Source organism: Dermacentor silvarum, chromosome 6 (assembly GCF_013339745.2).
Source record: "Dermacentor silvarum isolate Dsil-2018 chromosome 6, BIME_Dsil_1.4, whole genome shotgun sequence".
In the NCBI taxonomy this organism is placed as follows: Eukaryota; Metazoa; Arthropoda; class Arachnida; order Ixodida; family Ixodidae; genus Dermacentor; species Dermacentor silvarum.
Window position 1 is genome coordinate 182,354,514 of NC_051159.1, and position 15,000 is coordinate 182,369,513.

The following is a 15,000-nucleotide window of genomic DNA, read 5'->3' on the forward strand; positions in this document are numbered from 1 at the left end:
CCGAAGTACAAAACTAACATAGAGCTAAATAATGGTACAGCTCCTAAACAAAGTAGAAATCTAACGCACACCCGATTTTCTTGCAAGAAAAATGGGCAAGAGTCTAATATGTCTAATAAGAGTCTAATAAGAGTCTAATTTTCTTCTCTTCAGAGTTACTTGGATAGCGTTTCGTCTTGGTGTGCCAAATGGAAAATGTCACTTAACATTTCTAAATGTTTAAACATCACCTTTACAAGGAAACATTCACATAAGTCTTATGAGTACAAAGTAAATGGCGTTACCCTACGCAGGGTTAGTGAATGCAAATACTTAGGTGTTTTGTTTACCTCAGATTTAAGATGGAACAGGCATGTACAGGAGATTAGAAGAAAGGCGGCACGTAAGTTGGGCTTCCTACGTCGAAATTTTGGCCACTTATCTAGTACACTGAAAAAACGACTATATTTTACCCACATACGTACGGTACTTGAATACGCGTGTGTTTGTTGGGACCCTTATACTGGTGAGTCAGTTAATTTAAAAAATCCAGAATAGGGCAGTCCGATTTGTATTGGGAAATTACAATAATAACCTCAGTATCACTGAAAGCAAGCGTAAACTTCAGTGGCAGGATTTAAAGGACAGAAGAAAAACCTTAGACTTAAATTTTTTCATAATATATATTATTCTAAAACAGGCATTGAAAGAGAAAAGTATATTAGGCCACCATCGTATATTTCACGCGGAAGGGACCATAACTTGAAACTTTACGAACTTCCTTTTAAAGGTGATGCCTTGCGATACTCATTTTTTTGTCGAACTACGAGGGACTGGAACGCTCTTCCGTCAAATATTGTAGGTGTAGAATCTAATGATGAATTTTACCGCGCTTTGTGTGTTTAAATTGAAAAACAATTTTCGTCGCAATTTGTATACCCCCCTGCTGTAATGCCTGCAAAGGCGATGCAGGTACCAAATAAATATGTGTTGCACCATGGTGGTTGGTTTCCTAAAGGTATCTTTGCCGCAGTAGTTCCGTGTTATGCAGTAAGGCATACAATCTTCGTAGCAGACAATTTTCGCCCCTCCCCCCCCAAGAAAGGCTCGCATTAGAACCTGGTAAATACCGTAGTCATATATTGTGAGCCACAGTTATTGCTTGAAAATCGTCCTTGAGCAGGCCGGAATGAAGCATTTCCGATGGGAGATGACGTGTGTTTAATGCATTCACTGTTCCCTAAGCTATGCCAAAGCAGATGCTACCACCTAAGGGATCGCTGTTGGAGTCACCATAAGGGTCAGGTGCATGTGTGCTGACTCATCTAATTCAAATTATCCCATGCAGGTCAATTTTAGCATCGAAATAACGCAAGTTTGGGCTCAGAAATGCATGGGTGCCGGCTGAGACCTTCGTTCAAAATCTATTTAACCGAAAATTGGATTAACCGAAGTCAAAATAACAGAAGTCTATTTTATTAAAATCATGTATAAACACGCTTTCTTTTATTGAAGTTAAGAATACATGGTGTTCTATGAACAAGAACTTATAAAATGTTAAATTCTTCATTATTATTGAAAATTTTGTTGTATTGAAGTTCGTTACATATCGAGGTTTAACTGTACCCATCTTAATAACGCATGGGCACGTAAAGTCCAACAGGTAGAGCAGAGCTGCAGCTTCACGCTAGGACAGTATGAGCCTTGGATTGGGTGCTTATACTTGCTAGCATTTGCTTGTCGCAAGAGCCTTTCATCACAATGAAGCATTCAGCAATATTGAAATTCCAAGGATAGGTCACTGTTGCAACCAATGTTTCTCTTGAATAGGTTATGTAGGAGGGCAGGAATTAATGGGACATGTTTCATAATGCTGCAAAATTTTGAAATGAGACTTCTGCTATAGTGGTGTCTGCTTTGTAATGAAAAATCAACTTGAAGCTTGCAATTAGCTCTCTTCTGTGGCAGTTTGCGTTTCAGACGATCCACACGCGAGGCCACCACTTCCAGTCACAGCAGTACCACTGCGTCACCTACTGCAACCACTGCCAGCACATTATCTGGGGGGTCGGTGACCAGGGCTACCAGTGCACCAGTAAGCATTTGTACCAATCTGCCTTCCCTCTCTCTCTCTCCATTGCTGCTTGACAGGAAGTTTTACGTCCTTATGGGCCCTTCTTTCAACTGTGCTTTTCTTCTCTATATATGTCACCTAGTTTGAGAAACTCAGGGGCTATGATAGCTCCAGATGAATTTTGACCTCCTGTTTCAAAGCTTTAGCTTTTGTTTTAATAGTTTTATGCAGTTCCATCTTCTATTCGAGTGCTCCTTAAAGCCGAAATTTCTTTCACAAGTTTCTTACATGTAGTCTGTAGAAATTTGGTTAACTAGGACCTTAAACTTAGTCTGTAGAATTTACTTTCTAGTAAGCACTGTCACTTGGGAACCTAGTGGCAGAGCACAATAGACAAAGGATGGGGGAAAACACAACATTGACTTTGATTCGCAGCTCCATTTTGCTGGGAAAGCATCTAGTTTGTATACAGGAAGAAAACGCATGTGCCAGGTGATGCAAATGAAACGAACAAAAGTGCAGCCTGTTGATCCACCATCAAAGTACAAAACCTCAGCATCATGCAAAATGATTGATGCTCCACTTGTGCTCAAGTCTGCATTTTTTTTATATGGCATGCCTAAGTTGCTAGCCACGCATGCCTATTACTGCACTACTATATTTTGTGTCTTGCATGCCTTGTCCCTAGGTTCCCAAAACCTACTGCTCACCCAACTCTTGATTTTTGTGTGTCTTGAGCAGTGACAGTTGTGCCTACTGACACGGAAAGGGGCTGTTGTGGTTCTGATTTGCAGACTGCGAGATGAATATCCACAAGACATGCGTGCGGGTGGTGGAGGAGCAGTGCATCGGGTCACTGCGGCACAAGAAGGCCAAGAAGAACCATCGCATGTCTGGTCTGAACCTCATGGAGGGCATCAAGACCAAGGCACGCCGCCCAAATGCTCGCCGGGGCACCCAGCACTCCGTGGAGGACTGGACCGGCTCCCTTGACCCGGCCGTGCTACCCCTGGACCCAGGTGAGCACACTGCCTGTATGATTTGCTAAGACCTAGCCTGAGAAGCATGCTCGCAGATTTTCATTTTGACTTTATACTCTACTCGCATTAACTCATAGGCACCTGAGGACACCATATTCTCTATATAATTGTACAGAGCTAAGTAAATACGACAGTTTCTGCGGAGACCTGCAAGGTGGATTAAGTTCCAGGTATGGGAAAATTGCCATCTGCCCGACTCTAGCGGAGTGCTACGAATAAAGGCAATTCAATGACTTTGAAGAGTAAACTTGGCATTGAGAAAAAAAAAGTGAAAAGATATCACTAGTGATTAAAGCTTGGGCCAACGCTTTCTCTGTGTAGTCGCTATACGATCTGAGCTAATTAAGAGGCTAGCAGATGGCAGCATAATGCCGAATCAATAATTTAGTACTCTCAGACCTCAAAGTTGTCAGTAAATTCAGAATAAATTCAATGTTGCTGGTGGGCACAACATAGTCAGGTGGGAACAACACGTTTAGTCTGCCTCTTCATAGTTTGTTCTTGTACACAGATCAGAACAATAGAATGCACTGGGCACTCAATATAATACAGTAGAACCCCGCTGTTACGTTCCCGGGTGCTGCGTTTTCCCGGCTGTTACGTTGTTTTCGGCCGGTCCCGGCGCAGCTCCCATAGAACCCAATGCATTGGTAACCCCGCTGTTACGTCGCAACTGTGGGACCGTTCCCGCATCATACGTTGCGAACTGCCACACCGCGCCGGCCCGAGCGGCCATTTTGACTTTTCATGTCGCTTGGCTTGGTTGCTTGACGATGGCACTGGCCGCCCAAAGTGCTGGGGGCGACATTTATTAAGTATTTTCGGTTTCCGCCAGCAAAAGTATGGCCTTTGATATCCGCTTTTGCTATCTAAAGATGTCTATGATGCGTTGCGGCCCTAAAATTGGTTTTGGCTCATAGATGTTCCGTATAAAGTCCAAGGGTGATAACGCCGTCGCCGCGCGCCGTATGCTTTCTTTCGCGCGCGAGACACAGTCGTCGGCTCCCCTCGCACGCTTTCACTCGCGCATACAGCATACGTTGCCGCGCGCCGTATGCTGTATGTGCGAGTGAAAGCGTGCGAGGGAAGCCGCGCGGCCGTATGCTGAATGTGCGAGTGAAAGCGTGCGAGGGGAGCCGACGACCGCGTCTCGCGCGCGAAAGAAAAGCAGGGAGGAAGCGCGCCTCCTTCCGTTGCGCTCGAGGCACCAGCGACGGGGGGGGGAGGATAGCGGGCAGCGTTGTGCTCTGACATCATACTGCGCGGCGGCGCGCCGTCCCGCGGGCCGTATCTTGAAAGCGATTTGCGTGGGGGCAGATTCTACGCAGTGTAGGTGCGTCGGCGGCTCGTGGCTTTGTGCGTGCTGCATGTTCTCAGCGCTCAGTTTGGGTTGAAGCGATAGACAACAGCACTTCGCTCGCTTCGGCAGCGGCACTTAACTGCGCGTGTCCGCGCTCATCGAGTGTAATGTGTTCATGTTTGCCTGTGGGCGCTGACACCATGTTTGTTAATTAGTTAATAACCGAATGTTAAATGTTTATACAGACGATAAAACTACTATTCTTACTTTGTATAGCTGATCGCAATCGATACTTCGGCTGTCGGGCGAAACTACTTTTTGTCGCACGGAAGAATTAAAATAATATTGTGTGCAGTTCAACACTACTCCCATTTCTCAATTTTTCCTGTTTCCCGGCTCTTGCGTTTCCCGGCTCTTACGTTTTTTTTTTTTACGGTCCCGTGAAAAACGTAACAGCGGGGTTCTACTGTAATACAGTGAAATGCCAGTAAATCAAAATTTCTTATTTCAAATTGACGGATAATTAAGACTGCTCTGTTAGTCCTGGCATAGTCCTGTGTATTTGAATAGAGAAAAACTCCAGTGAATTCGTACTCCAAAAGCCATGCAACAGTTATTTCATACAAAATATCTCACTCCCATGAACTGCTTGCAAAGGCAAAGGTGTGATGTGTTGCTAGCTACCGGCTGTAAAAATGACTCGTGGGAATCTTGCGCGCCCTCCTCTCCCATCCAGGTTGAAGGGGCCCTGAACCAAGTTTTATCGAAGTGGAGAAAGATATTTGAAGTGAAAATAGGCTATTTCAGAAATACTTTGCCGCAAAAAGTACTTCAATGCGTTCATCAGAAGCGGACTTATTGGCAATAAACACGGCCTCCACTCTACTCCCCTTCCTTCCTCAATGCCTTGCACTGTGAAGGCTACAGTGGAGCGGGGCGGGGCCACAACGCTCCGCCTTCGAAATGTCACCGAGGTGCGCAGTTCAAATTTCATTTTGGATGTTAATGTAGATGCCACGACTTCCAATTTTGGTGCCTATGACACGTTAAACGTAAGCCAGACGCGGTTGTCCTCAGTGAGTTAACGTAGATGTCACGACTTCCGATTTTGGTGCCTATAACGCACTAAACGTAAGCCAAACGCGGTTGTCCTCAGTGAGTTAACGTAGATGTCACGACTTCCGATTTTGGTGCCTATAACGCGCTAAACGTAAGCCAAACGCGGTTGTCCACAGTGAGCAGGCAGTGGACTCGTGGTGGCACCCCGCGGTGTAGCCGACCACAGCGACCAATAGCAGCCGCCTTTTGGAATATGCTTTATTACGTAATAAAACACACAGAAGAGAGTGAGGATCATGGCTTCTGTTGAAATGAGAGCGTTTGAGAGAAAGGTGAATTTGCGCTCCGCTTGCGAGCTCCACACACCGCGTACGGCAGCGAAATTTGGCTGAGATTTCCACTGCAGCATATGCTACCCGTGGTCTATGTTATTTCACAGAGCCTGAGAGGTGGTTCAGGGCTCCCCCCTTTAGAAGAGCAGGAAAGCGCTCCGTGCGCGTACTCACCTTGGAGTTCGAATTAACAAGGTTCTACTTTATTACTATAGCAACACAGGAGTGCATAAATTGAGAATTATTTCATGCTTACAAATAATTTTAGACATGGGACAGAATGCCATAATTGACTCTATCTTGGGACAAAATGTGTTCCCTAATCGTTTCCCCATGGTACCTGTGGAGGGGCTGATGCAAGGTACCACAATTGGTGCAGATCGGAGTCGTCCAGAAACCGGTGATGAGTGCGAAGCTGCCGTGGTGGGTGGTGCTGCAGAGCTGCTCGACAAGGGGTAAGTAGCCAAGATATGCATGTTTTCGCAGGTTGTGCAGCTGTGGCGGTGCATGACTGTCAGTGTGGCTGTGTGCATACGCAGCCCACACGCCCTGTTTTAGATGTGATCTGCCACATGTGCAAGGAGGGGACGCGCCAAGACAGCGTGGTATCGTGTGCGCTGTCTTCCCATGCGTTTAGTACTCGAGGTTGCGTTATCTGCGGGTTTTGGAGACGCGTTGAAGTGAGACACAGACAAAGCATTGACTTGCCGCTGCCAGAATTTTTCATGGTAGTGTTCTTTTAAATTTTTTATTTATAGAGTACTGCTAGCCTGAATTCCAGGCCTTAAGCACTGTTGCAACACAAGCTGTATTGACCCACTGTGGGCTATACTCTCAGATTGTACCGCCAATGTGAAGATATCGTCAACACGGCATGAAACTCTTTCGTTGCTGATTCCCAAATTCAATGAAATTAATTTTTTCCTCATTTAAATTTGCTTTTTCCGATTGCACTATAATTCAGAAAATTTTTCGGACCCTTTCGTGTAAGAAAAATCTATCGGTGACTTTACTTATTTCAGTAGGGTTGTGCGAATACCGAATCGTAGAGTTCGAATCGAATCAAGAAAAAAGAAAGCCAGATATTAAATCGAATATCCAACAGATTTTCACAAAATTTATGCTTACAAATCTTTGGCAAGAAAATATGGTACTGCACATGCCTGGGGGTCTCCTTGCATTACATAACGAGAATGTTACAAGCTATCAGTAACTTACCAGATATCGAATCGAATATCCAACAGCTTTTCACAAAATTTAATGCTTACAAATTTTTGGCAAGAAAATACGGTGCTGCACATGCTTGGGGGTCTCCTTGCATTGCATTACAGTAAAACCTCGTTAATTCGACCCTTGTGAATTCTGAAAATCGGTTAATTCGGACTTGTCCTCTGGTCCCGGCCGGCATATGCATTATTCAATGCAATCAAATTCTTGTTAATTCGGACTTATTTGGCCCCACATCGGTTAATTCGGACAACTTTCGGAGCTCGGCGCTCGAGGAGTGTGTCAAAAGCGCAAGAACGGCGCTAGCATCCAACTTAAACGAAGTGGTGGAGTCTGCATCGCCATGGTCATCAGCTGAAATCGTACGTGAATGACAACAACGCTGGAACGCTTCGTGCCTATTTGTGTATTTAAAGCCTGTATTGTTCCGTTTACCGCTGTGCGTAATACTGCGTTGACCATGGGCTTTCATAATTGCGTAATCGTCATCCACGATTGCTTCGACAGCGGCCGCGGCTTTCACTCTCTCTCTCCCGTCTCATATTTATGCCGCCTCTCGCTTTCGTTTGCGAGACAGTTTGTTGGCTTTCTGAATGTCGCGCGGCTAAGGCAGATAAATCTGCGTTGATTCGGCACTAAACCTTAACTTTAGTAGCTAGTGCCCAATGAAGCAGCGCCGACTAGGCCTAATGGCCTAGGCAGTGCGGCTGTGACAAAAAATTTGTCGTTTCACGATGTGGTAATGGGCCGCAAGGCGTCGCGGAATGCTTGCCGCAAATATGTTAATAAAGGTGACTCATCAGTGATGGTACCCAAGAAAACGCGTGCAGGTTTGATCGACCACTGTTGAAGCGATGTGAAGTTTGTCACCGCTTATCCAACACGATCTGCTTGCCTATCGGCGGCTAATCAGCCCGACCTTAGCGCATGCTTTTGCACCTTACGAGATACGGGCCGTTTTTTTTTTTTGCCAGGCCCTCTGTCTCTGTCACAAAATCATTTCAATTGGTCCTGTCGATCCGGCTGAATCTTGTACCGACAGAGGCAGCCTCGGCTGACGCGGCGCCGCGCCGTGTGGGCGCAATCTCTGCGTCAGGCCAACACCACCTAGATAGCACAAGGCCTATGCACTCCGATCCATGACGTCATGCTAACTGGCCCGGCTGCCATAGAATCTAATGCGGATGCTCCCGTGTAAGCAACAGTGATTTTGACGTCATCGCTTTCGTCACACCAGCCTTGGCAATGGAAATTTCGGGCCAGGTAGATGACGTCATAGATCGGAGTGCGTAGGCCCGTGCTATCTAGGTGGTGTAGGTCAGGCCGACGTAGGGGTGTGCTTGCAGAGAATAAGTCCGGCACTCCTTTTGTACCGAAAGCTAAGTAAAACGCTTGCATGGGCGGCATCAAGCACGAAGGTCTCACTATTCGATTTGATTCAGTGATATTCGCACACCCCTACTTATTTGCACAAAAGGTCAAATTTCAGTGTAAAGCAATTTCGGTTTAACGAACCAAATTGCTGATTTTACCAACTTTGTCATATCGAGGTTTCACTGAATCTGAAAAAAACATGACACTGGGGGTGCGTCCCCTTCGAAAAAAGATTAACACCGAAAGGGTTAAGGGGTCTTGCAACACATTTTATGAGTGTGCATGTTACATAGTCTTTTTGAACAATGGCCTAAGGGCAAAAAAATGCAGCTTGTCACCTCCACAAGAGCTTTTCATTGTTGAAACTGTAATCAAAGCTGTGTACAGTGAGCAACTACATCACACTGAGTTTTTGCATAGGCCATCATCAAGATCATGACACAACCTTCCTCACGCTGCCTTTCTCGGAGGATATGCAGTTGAACTTACTTATAACAATATCCATGTGCCAAGGAAATTCTATTGTTAGAACCGATAATTGTTATAACTGGGTTGCAAAAAAAAAGCAGAGGATACAGACATCAAAACATTTTCATTAGATAGAAAGAACTACAGTTGAATTGTTGCTATTGTGAATGATGCAATAGGTATAATCCCTGTCTTCACAGCGTTGATGTGTCAGTTTGTGTTTAGTGAAGCAGCTATTATTGAATTGAATTGAGTTTATTAATCACATGAAGATTTGTACATTGGGTATGATATAAAGGTGGGGCCCTATAACTCTCGCAGGAGTTGTGGAAGGGGCCCCTATGTTATATGCTGTTACATAAAGACTTGAGCGCGCGCGAAAAAGAATGTGTGAGACAGTACAAATATGGTACATACTCATGGTACATACGCATTACCAGCCTTATTGCAGGTGATAACAATAAGGCTGGTAATGCTGATGATTATGGTGGTACTAATGGCATGCAAAATGTGTAATGGCCTCGTATGACGCAAATTCACACAATATTTTCTGTTACAAAATTATTTTGAGCTGCTGCTAGCACAGAAAAAGTATATTTCACTTATTTCAAATGAGATTCGGTGTTTTGAAATTCTCAGTACGGAAACATTTTTACATTAAGGCAATTGGCTTTTGGCTGGAGAACTTTCCAACATTCGTTATTCTACAAAAAAAAATTTTAATATGAAGTTCATAGTAACAAGATTTCACTGCATAGCGTTTAATAAACTACTTTATGAAAGCTTTGCATGAGATCGATTACAACATGTGTGCTGAATATGCACTTCAAAAAAATTTTTTTAGATAGCTCTCATTTAGTACCAAACACATTCCACACCTTTCATAAAAGATGGGAGGTCCCTTAAATCCATTTGTCGGTCCTGTCGGTCCTGAGGTGCTTGTGTTGGTGTTGTGCAGGGCGTCCCGCAAGAACTCTGCCACTGCTGTAGGGCGCTCGGAGAGCTTTCGCCAAAGGGTGAGTACTTAGAGTTTGTTCAGTCCATAAAGATAACACACTGGAGGACTGCCACATAGTCTAGAATGTTCCTCCCCTCAACACTTCGCCTCAACCCAAGAAAGTGGATGGTAGGGATGTTCTTTAGCAATTACAGTAAAACCTCGGTGATACGAATCTCGCGGGGTCGCGTGAAATATTCGTATCACCCAAAATTCGTATCATCAAAACATACACAATATCAAGAAAAATGAATTTATTTTTACCAGAAAAGATTTCTAATACTAGTGGAATCCCATTGATACCTTCCTCGCTGCTGCGTTTTCGCGGCTGCTACGTCGCGTTTCGCGGTCCCGACCTAAATCCCATTAACTTCCATGTATAGTCGAATCTCAATAATTCGAACTCGAAGGGGCCCAAAAATTTGTTCGAATTAAAAGAAGGACTTATTTTTGAAATATCGCGGCGCGCAAGCACATATCAAGCGAAGGCCACGAAACTGCCCGCGCTCGCTTCGCGATGACGGCAGAAAACGAAACTTCAGGGAGCGGGCGGCGCAGGCACGGCAAGAGAGAGAGATTGTGGTTGTGAAGAGGAAGAGGCGACACGGCGACGGGCGCGCGCGAGGAGCGTCGGACTGTCGCAGGTGAGGGAGGAGGGCGGCAGGGAAGCCGATTTGGCCTCGGCAACTCTGTCGCTTCGGTGGCTCCCCTCTCCCTTCCACTCAACACCCTCATAGCCCCCTCACCTTCGACTGTCTCCGTGCGCGTCCGCCGCTCCCACCGGCCCGGCGCCGCTTAGCCCGCTCCCTGAAGTTTCGGTTTCTGCCGTCGAAGCGAGCGTTGGCCGAACTGGGCCTCCGCCGTTGTTTTCCTCTGCGCTGCAGCCGCAGCGTTGTCTGAGACGTTGGCACGTACACACGTGTTGCAGCGCCACGCAGAAACGGCGACCTTGGCGTGACGCCGCGGATCCCTTTTTTTTTCTCCGCGCGGCGTTGAGGGGAAGCGTTTGCTCTCTGGCGGGTGTCGTCGCTGTCGCATTCGAATAACCGGGCGTTCCCCGTGATACTTCGCCAATATATAATGTACCGGCATGTTACGTTGCGTTTGAATGTGGCGGTCACGTATTGCAACAAGCGACCGGCACGTTGCAGATACGACGCACCCGCGCGGGTGCCGTTACTGCCGTATCCTGAAAGCGATCTGCGACGTGCGCATAGTGCGCGCCCGCGCGGACTCAAAATGACCTGCGATGTTGACAAAGTGCGCGTAGTGCCAGTAGCTTCGTGTGCGCTGTGCCTTTGACGTTTAGTTCGCGTTGAAGCGAGAGACAGCGCAAAGGTCAATTCGCTCGCTGCTGCTGCTGCGTTTCCGTTGCTTCACCTTTCGGGCGAAACTGCGGCTTTTTTTCTTCTTTTTTTTTCTTTTTTTTTTTCTCGGTCCCTTGAAAAACGTATCAACGGGATGCTTTCTTCTTATCCAAATCCTCAACGATCCCCTTCTGAAAGGCATATAAGTGCGCGCACGTGATCTTGGGAATGTTTTCGCACGTCACTGAACGCCTGAGCAAGTCGAGTGCAGGGAGCATTTTGGCCGTCGGGGCTGCGCCGCGGTCGTCGTTGCAGCATTGGTCCTCGTCTAATTTCTCGCTAAGCATCGGCTAGACTGCGATATGGTCCGGTCCGCTCGACGTGGGGACCAATGAGAGATTGCGCAGCCGCGTGATGTAGTCGGTTGCTTGGCGACTATGGATCCCGCCCAGATCCCGCTGTGCCGGCTTGTCTGTGCCGGTGGCCACGCTGGCTCGGCCACCGCCGCTGTTGCTCATGCGTTTGTATGATCCGTAGCGGCGCAGCAACACGTTCGGAACAGCCGATTTTTTTCATATTGTGAGCAATGTATTTCGGCCGGGGAATGTTACGAATTCGTATCACACCGAAATTCGTACCAGCCGGGTTCGTATCACCGGGGTTTTACTGTACTCAGCTAAAATGAATGGAATGACAGGGTCACCTGAGTGGAGGACTGTTTCTCAAAAGAGTTGCTGAAAGATGTTGTTGAGCAGCAGTTCTCCTCAGTCAAAGGGCAGCACTGCACTTCGCTTGGTTGTATTGAGGAAGATCTTTTCGATTCCAGAGCCATTTGTGAATATGGATGGTAATGCTTGAAGTGACTTGGAGCCTATCACAAGCTGGAGAAACCTAGTTGTTCAACAACACACACCCGTCCCTTATTTTGTCAATTCAGTGGGTTTTCTATTTTTATGCCCTTTTGACATTTGTTTGGGCAACAGGCGGCTATTATTGTCAGGATCACCCAACTTAAAGGGACACTAAAGGCAAATACTAAGTTGACGTGGACTGTTTAAATACCTTTCCAGAAACCTGAAAATGCTTGTCTCGTGCAAAGAAAAGACTTAGTTTACGAGAAACTTGGATCTGAAGGGTCCAAATACCTTTATTGCAATTCAAATCACTCGCCACGCCAACCGAGGAGTGGTGTCGTTGCATACGCCATTTTCTGCCGTTGGTGAGTGTAACGGCGCCCGACAGATGGCGGTACGGTGCGCCGCTGCAGCTGATTTTGGTAAAGTGGCATAGACCGTTCAGGCATTCCGCGACGTCGCATGGAAGTGGAATTCTCTGCTACTTGCAGTTAGTGCGAGGTTCGCGAGCCAGACAAACAAACGCAACACTACACGATAACAGAAAAACTGAAACGCAAAAGTGCGGGCGGCGCAGAGTCGAGCGAACACGAAGCCTTTTCACCACCCGCGTCGTTGTCAACTGTGTAATGTCAGTTAGTTCTTTTTTGTAAAAGTGTAATAGAACTGGTGAAGTAGTATTTTTTTTCTTCTTATAATACAGTACAATGATGTTTTTATAACGAGTGGTTGGGTACTAGTGACAGAATTTAAATGAGGAGTGCCTTCGTCATCGGGCGAGTACTTGAATGTCCCGCGGGAGTCGCTAATCGTGTCCTGCATTTACCTTAATTTCTCTATTACTAAGGCTCTACTCACGATAATATTGACGCTTTAGAGATACTCGTGCACTAATACATCACTTTAGCTTGACTTAGTATTTGCCTTTAGTGTCCCTTTAAGCAAAAAAACTAGGGGTGCGTTAATACCGAATACAGTCGAATGCCTCTGCAGCGAAATTACTTGTATAATGAAGGATCGATTATGTCCTGGTCGAATTCCTATGTTTCATATGCATGGTGAACTCCTGTACAACGAAGGAATTGAGGCGTCCCCGACGGGTCATTTGTTGCTTTAGAATGAACGCCATGTAGAGGTGCCACCACTGCCCTTCGCAGACGACACCGAGGTGCGCTTTGTGCAAGCAATAGCACCTCGGTGCAATAGCAATAGCACTAGTGATGCATTTTGTCGAGCTTGTCAATATCAGAAGTAGCCCTGTCACACTACTCCAGGAATCACTGTGTGTTGCGAATGACGATGATATGATAATGTAATTGTAAGTGACTACCAAAGAGGTCTTCAAAGCCAGCTAGAGCGAAAAGGACCTTGGCATTTCCTACGTTTCGCCGTAGAACATGTTGAGAACCTTGATGTAGTAAGGTTGGCTGCAGTCACACATTCTATTGGACAAAGTGCACACAATAAAATGAGCGACTTATTTCACTAAGTCTCTTTTGAATTTATGTTAAATAAAGGTTTTCTTTTATTAAGCTTCTTTAACTTACTCTATTGTGAGCAGTACAAGTCGCAACCTTTACAACAAAGGACCTGTATAACGAAGGAATTCAGATGACCCGAACACTTTGTTACAAAGGCGTTTGACTGTAGTAGATTATGGATCGAATATCGAATCAAGTGACGGAAAAAAACAAAAAAACCCCGGAATATTAAATTTATTATTCAAAACAAAATTCTCCACAAAATTTACTGCTTACAAATACTTGGCCCTTGCGCCAGTAAACACTCTACATCATCATCATCATCATCACAACTTTCAGGCAAGAAAATACAGTGCTTCACATGCTTGTGAGTCTCTTAGCATTGCATAACAAGAATATAGCAAGCTATCAGCAACTTAGGTATATAGAAACCAAGATATACAGTACGGTCTACATTTATTATTGCTATAGCAATTATATGGACACTTCAGGTCCAGGTGCATTTCTGCCATCGCTGTGATGTTCCGCATAAAGTCCAAGGGCGATAACATTGTCGCCGCATGCCATATGCTGTATGTGCGAGTGAAAGCTTGCAAGGGTGAGCCGATGATGACGGTGGCTTAGTCTCGCGCGCACGAGGGAGGAAAGTGAGGAGGAAGCGTGCAGACTTCCCTTGCGTGCAAGGGGAGCAGGGTGCCTTCTTCTGCCAATGCTCATGCCAATGCTGATTACAGCTCAGGTCAAGTATCTGCAACTATTGAAAATATTTAAAAAATTTTTTTAGCAATACAATTTTTGTTAAATAGGCTCAAGTGATTTTTTTTTCTCTGAAACTAATGAATTAGTGACCTTCTGTTGTACTGAATATCAATGAGGTTCTCAGTTTAATAGTGGACCTGTGTGTTGCAGCAATCTTTTATTTATTGCATAGAAAGCTTTGCTTTACAGTTTTGTTTCAAAATACTCAGGGGCTTTCCTGTCTTTATGGCAGCTAGGTTACCGTAATGCCAATCTGCACGAAAGACGAAAGAACCGCGTATCATTAGACTCTGTCACTGCTCCACCCATAGCCAGCACCGATGTTAAATAGAAGCTGCCATCCGCGCCATTTCATTGTCTAGTTCGGCGTGATTTGCCACCTGTCAAAGATTCTGAAATCTGGAGGCTCATGGCAAGTACGCACGACGCTTGCCCCCACCGCCCTCCCTTGTTCATCTGCTGTCCATGTAGATGCATGCAACTGGCCATGAAACTTTCACACCCGCTGTGTAAATCCAAAGCTAGTCTTGCGGCGGGTTGCTCAAAGCTACAAAAGAAACCAATGTGCGTCTACGAACGGCATCAGGAATAAGAGGCCGCCGTAAGGTGTGCTGCAAAGATGACCGCCGTGAACAACTTTGTTGTCATTCCGTGCACTCGCTTTCTTTTGCGAGGTGGTTTGTTGGCTTTCAGAGTGTCACACAGCTCTTGTTAATAGATCTGGGTTAATTTGGCACCAAACGGTAACT

At 45.8% G+C, this 15,000-nt stretch overlaps 1 protein-coding gene across 8 annotated transcripts in view; it reads left to right on the forward strand.

Moving 5' to 3' along the window:
- Nucleotides 1-15,000, forward strand: part of LOC119456502 (rho guanine nucleotide exchange factor 11-like) — a 159,694-nt gene that overhangs the window by 75,502 nt on the left and 69,192 nt on the right. For all 8 annotated transcript variants that reach the window (XM_037718320.2, XM_037718326.2, XM_049669909.1 and 5 more), the window contains 4 exons: nt 1,948-2,074; nt 2,848-3,072; nt 6,164-6,239; nt 9,812-9,869. In XM_037718320.2, the coding sequence (XP_037574248.1) occupies nt 1,948-2,074; nt 2,848-3,072; nt 6,164-6,239; nt 9,812-9,869 (486 nt within the window). The remainder of the gene's footprint in view (nt 1-1,947; nt 2,075-2,847; nt 3,073-6,163; nt 6,240-9,811; nt 9,870-15,000) is intronic.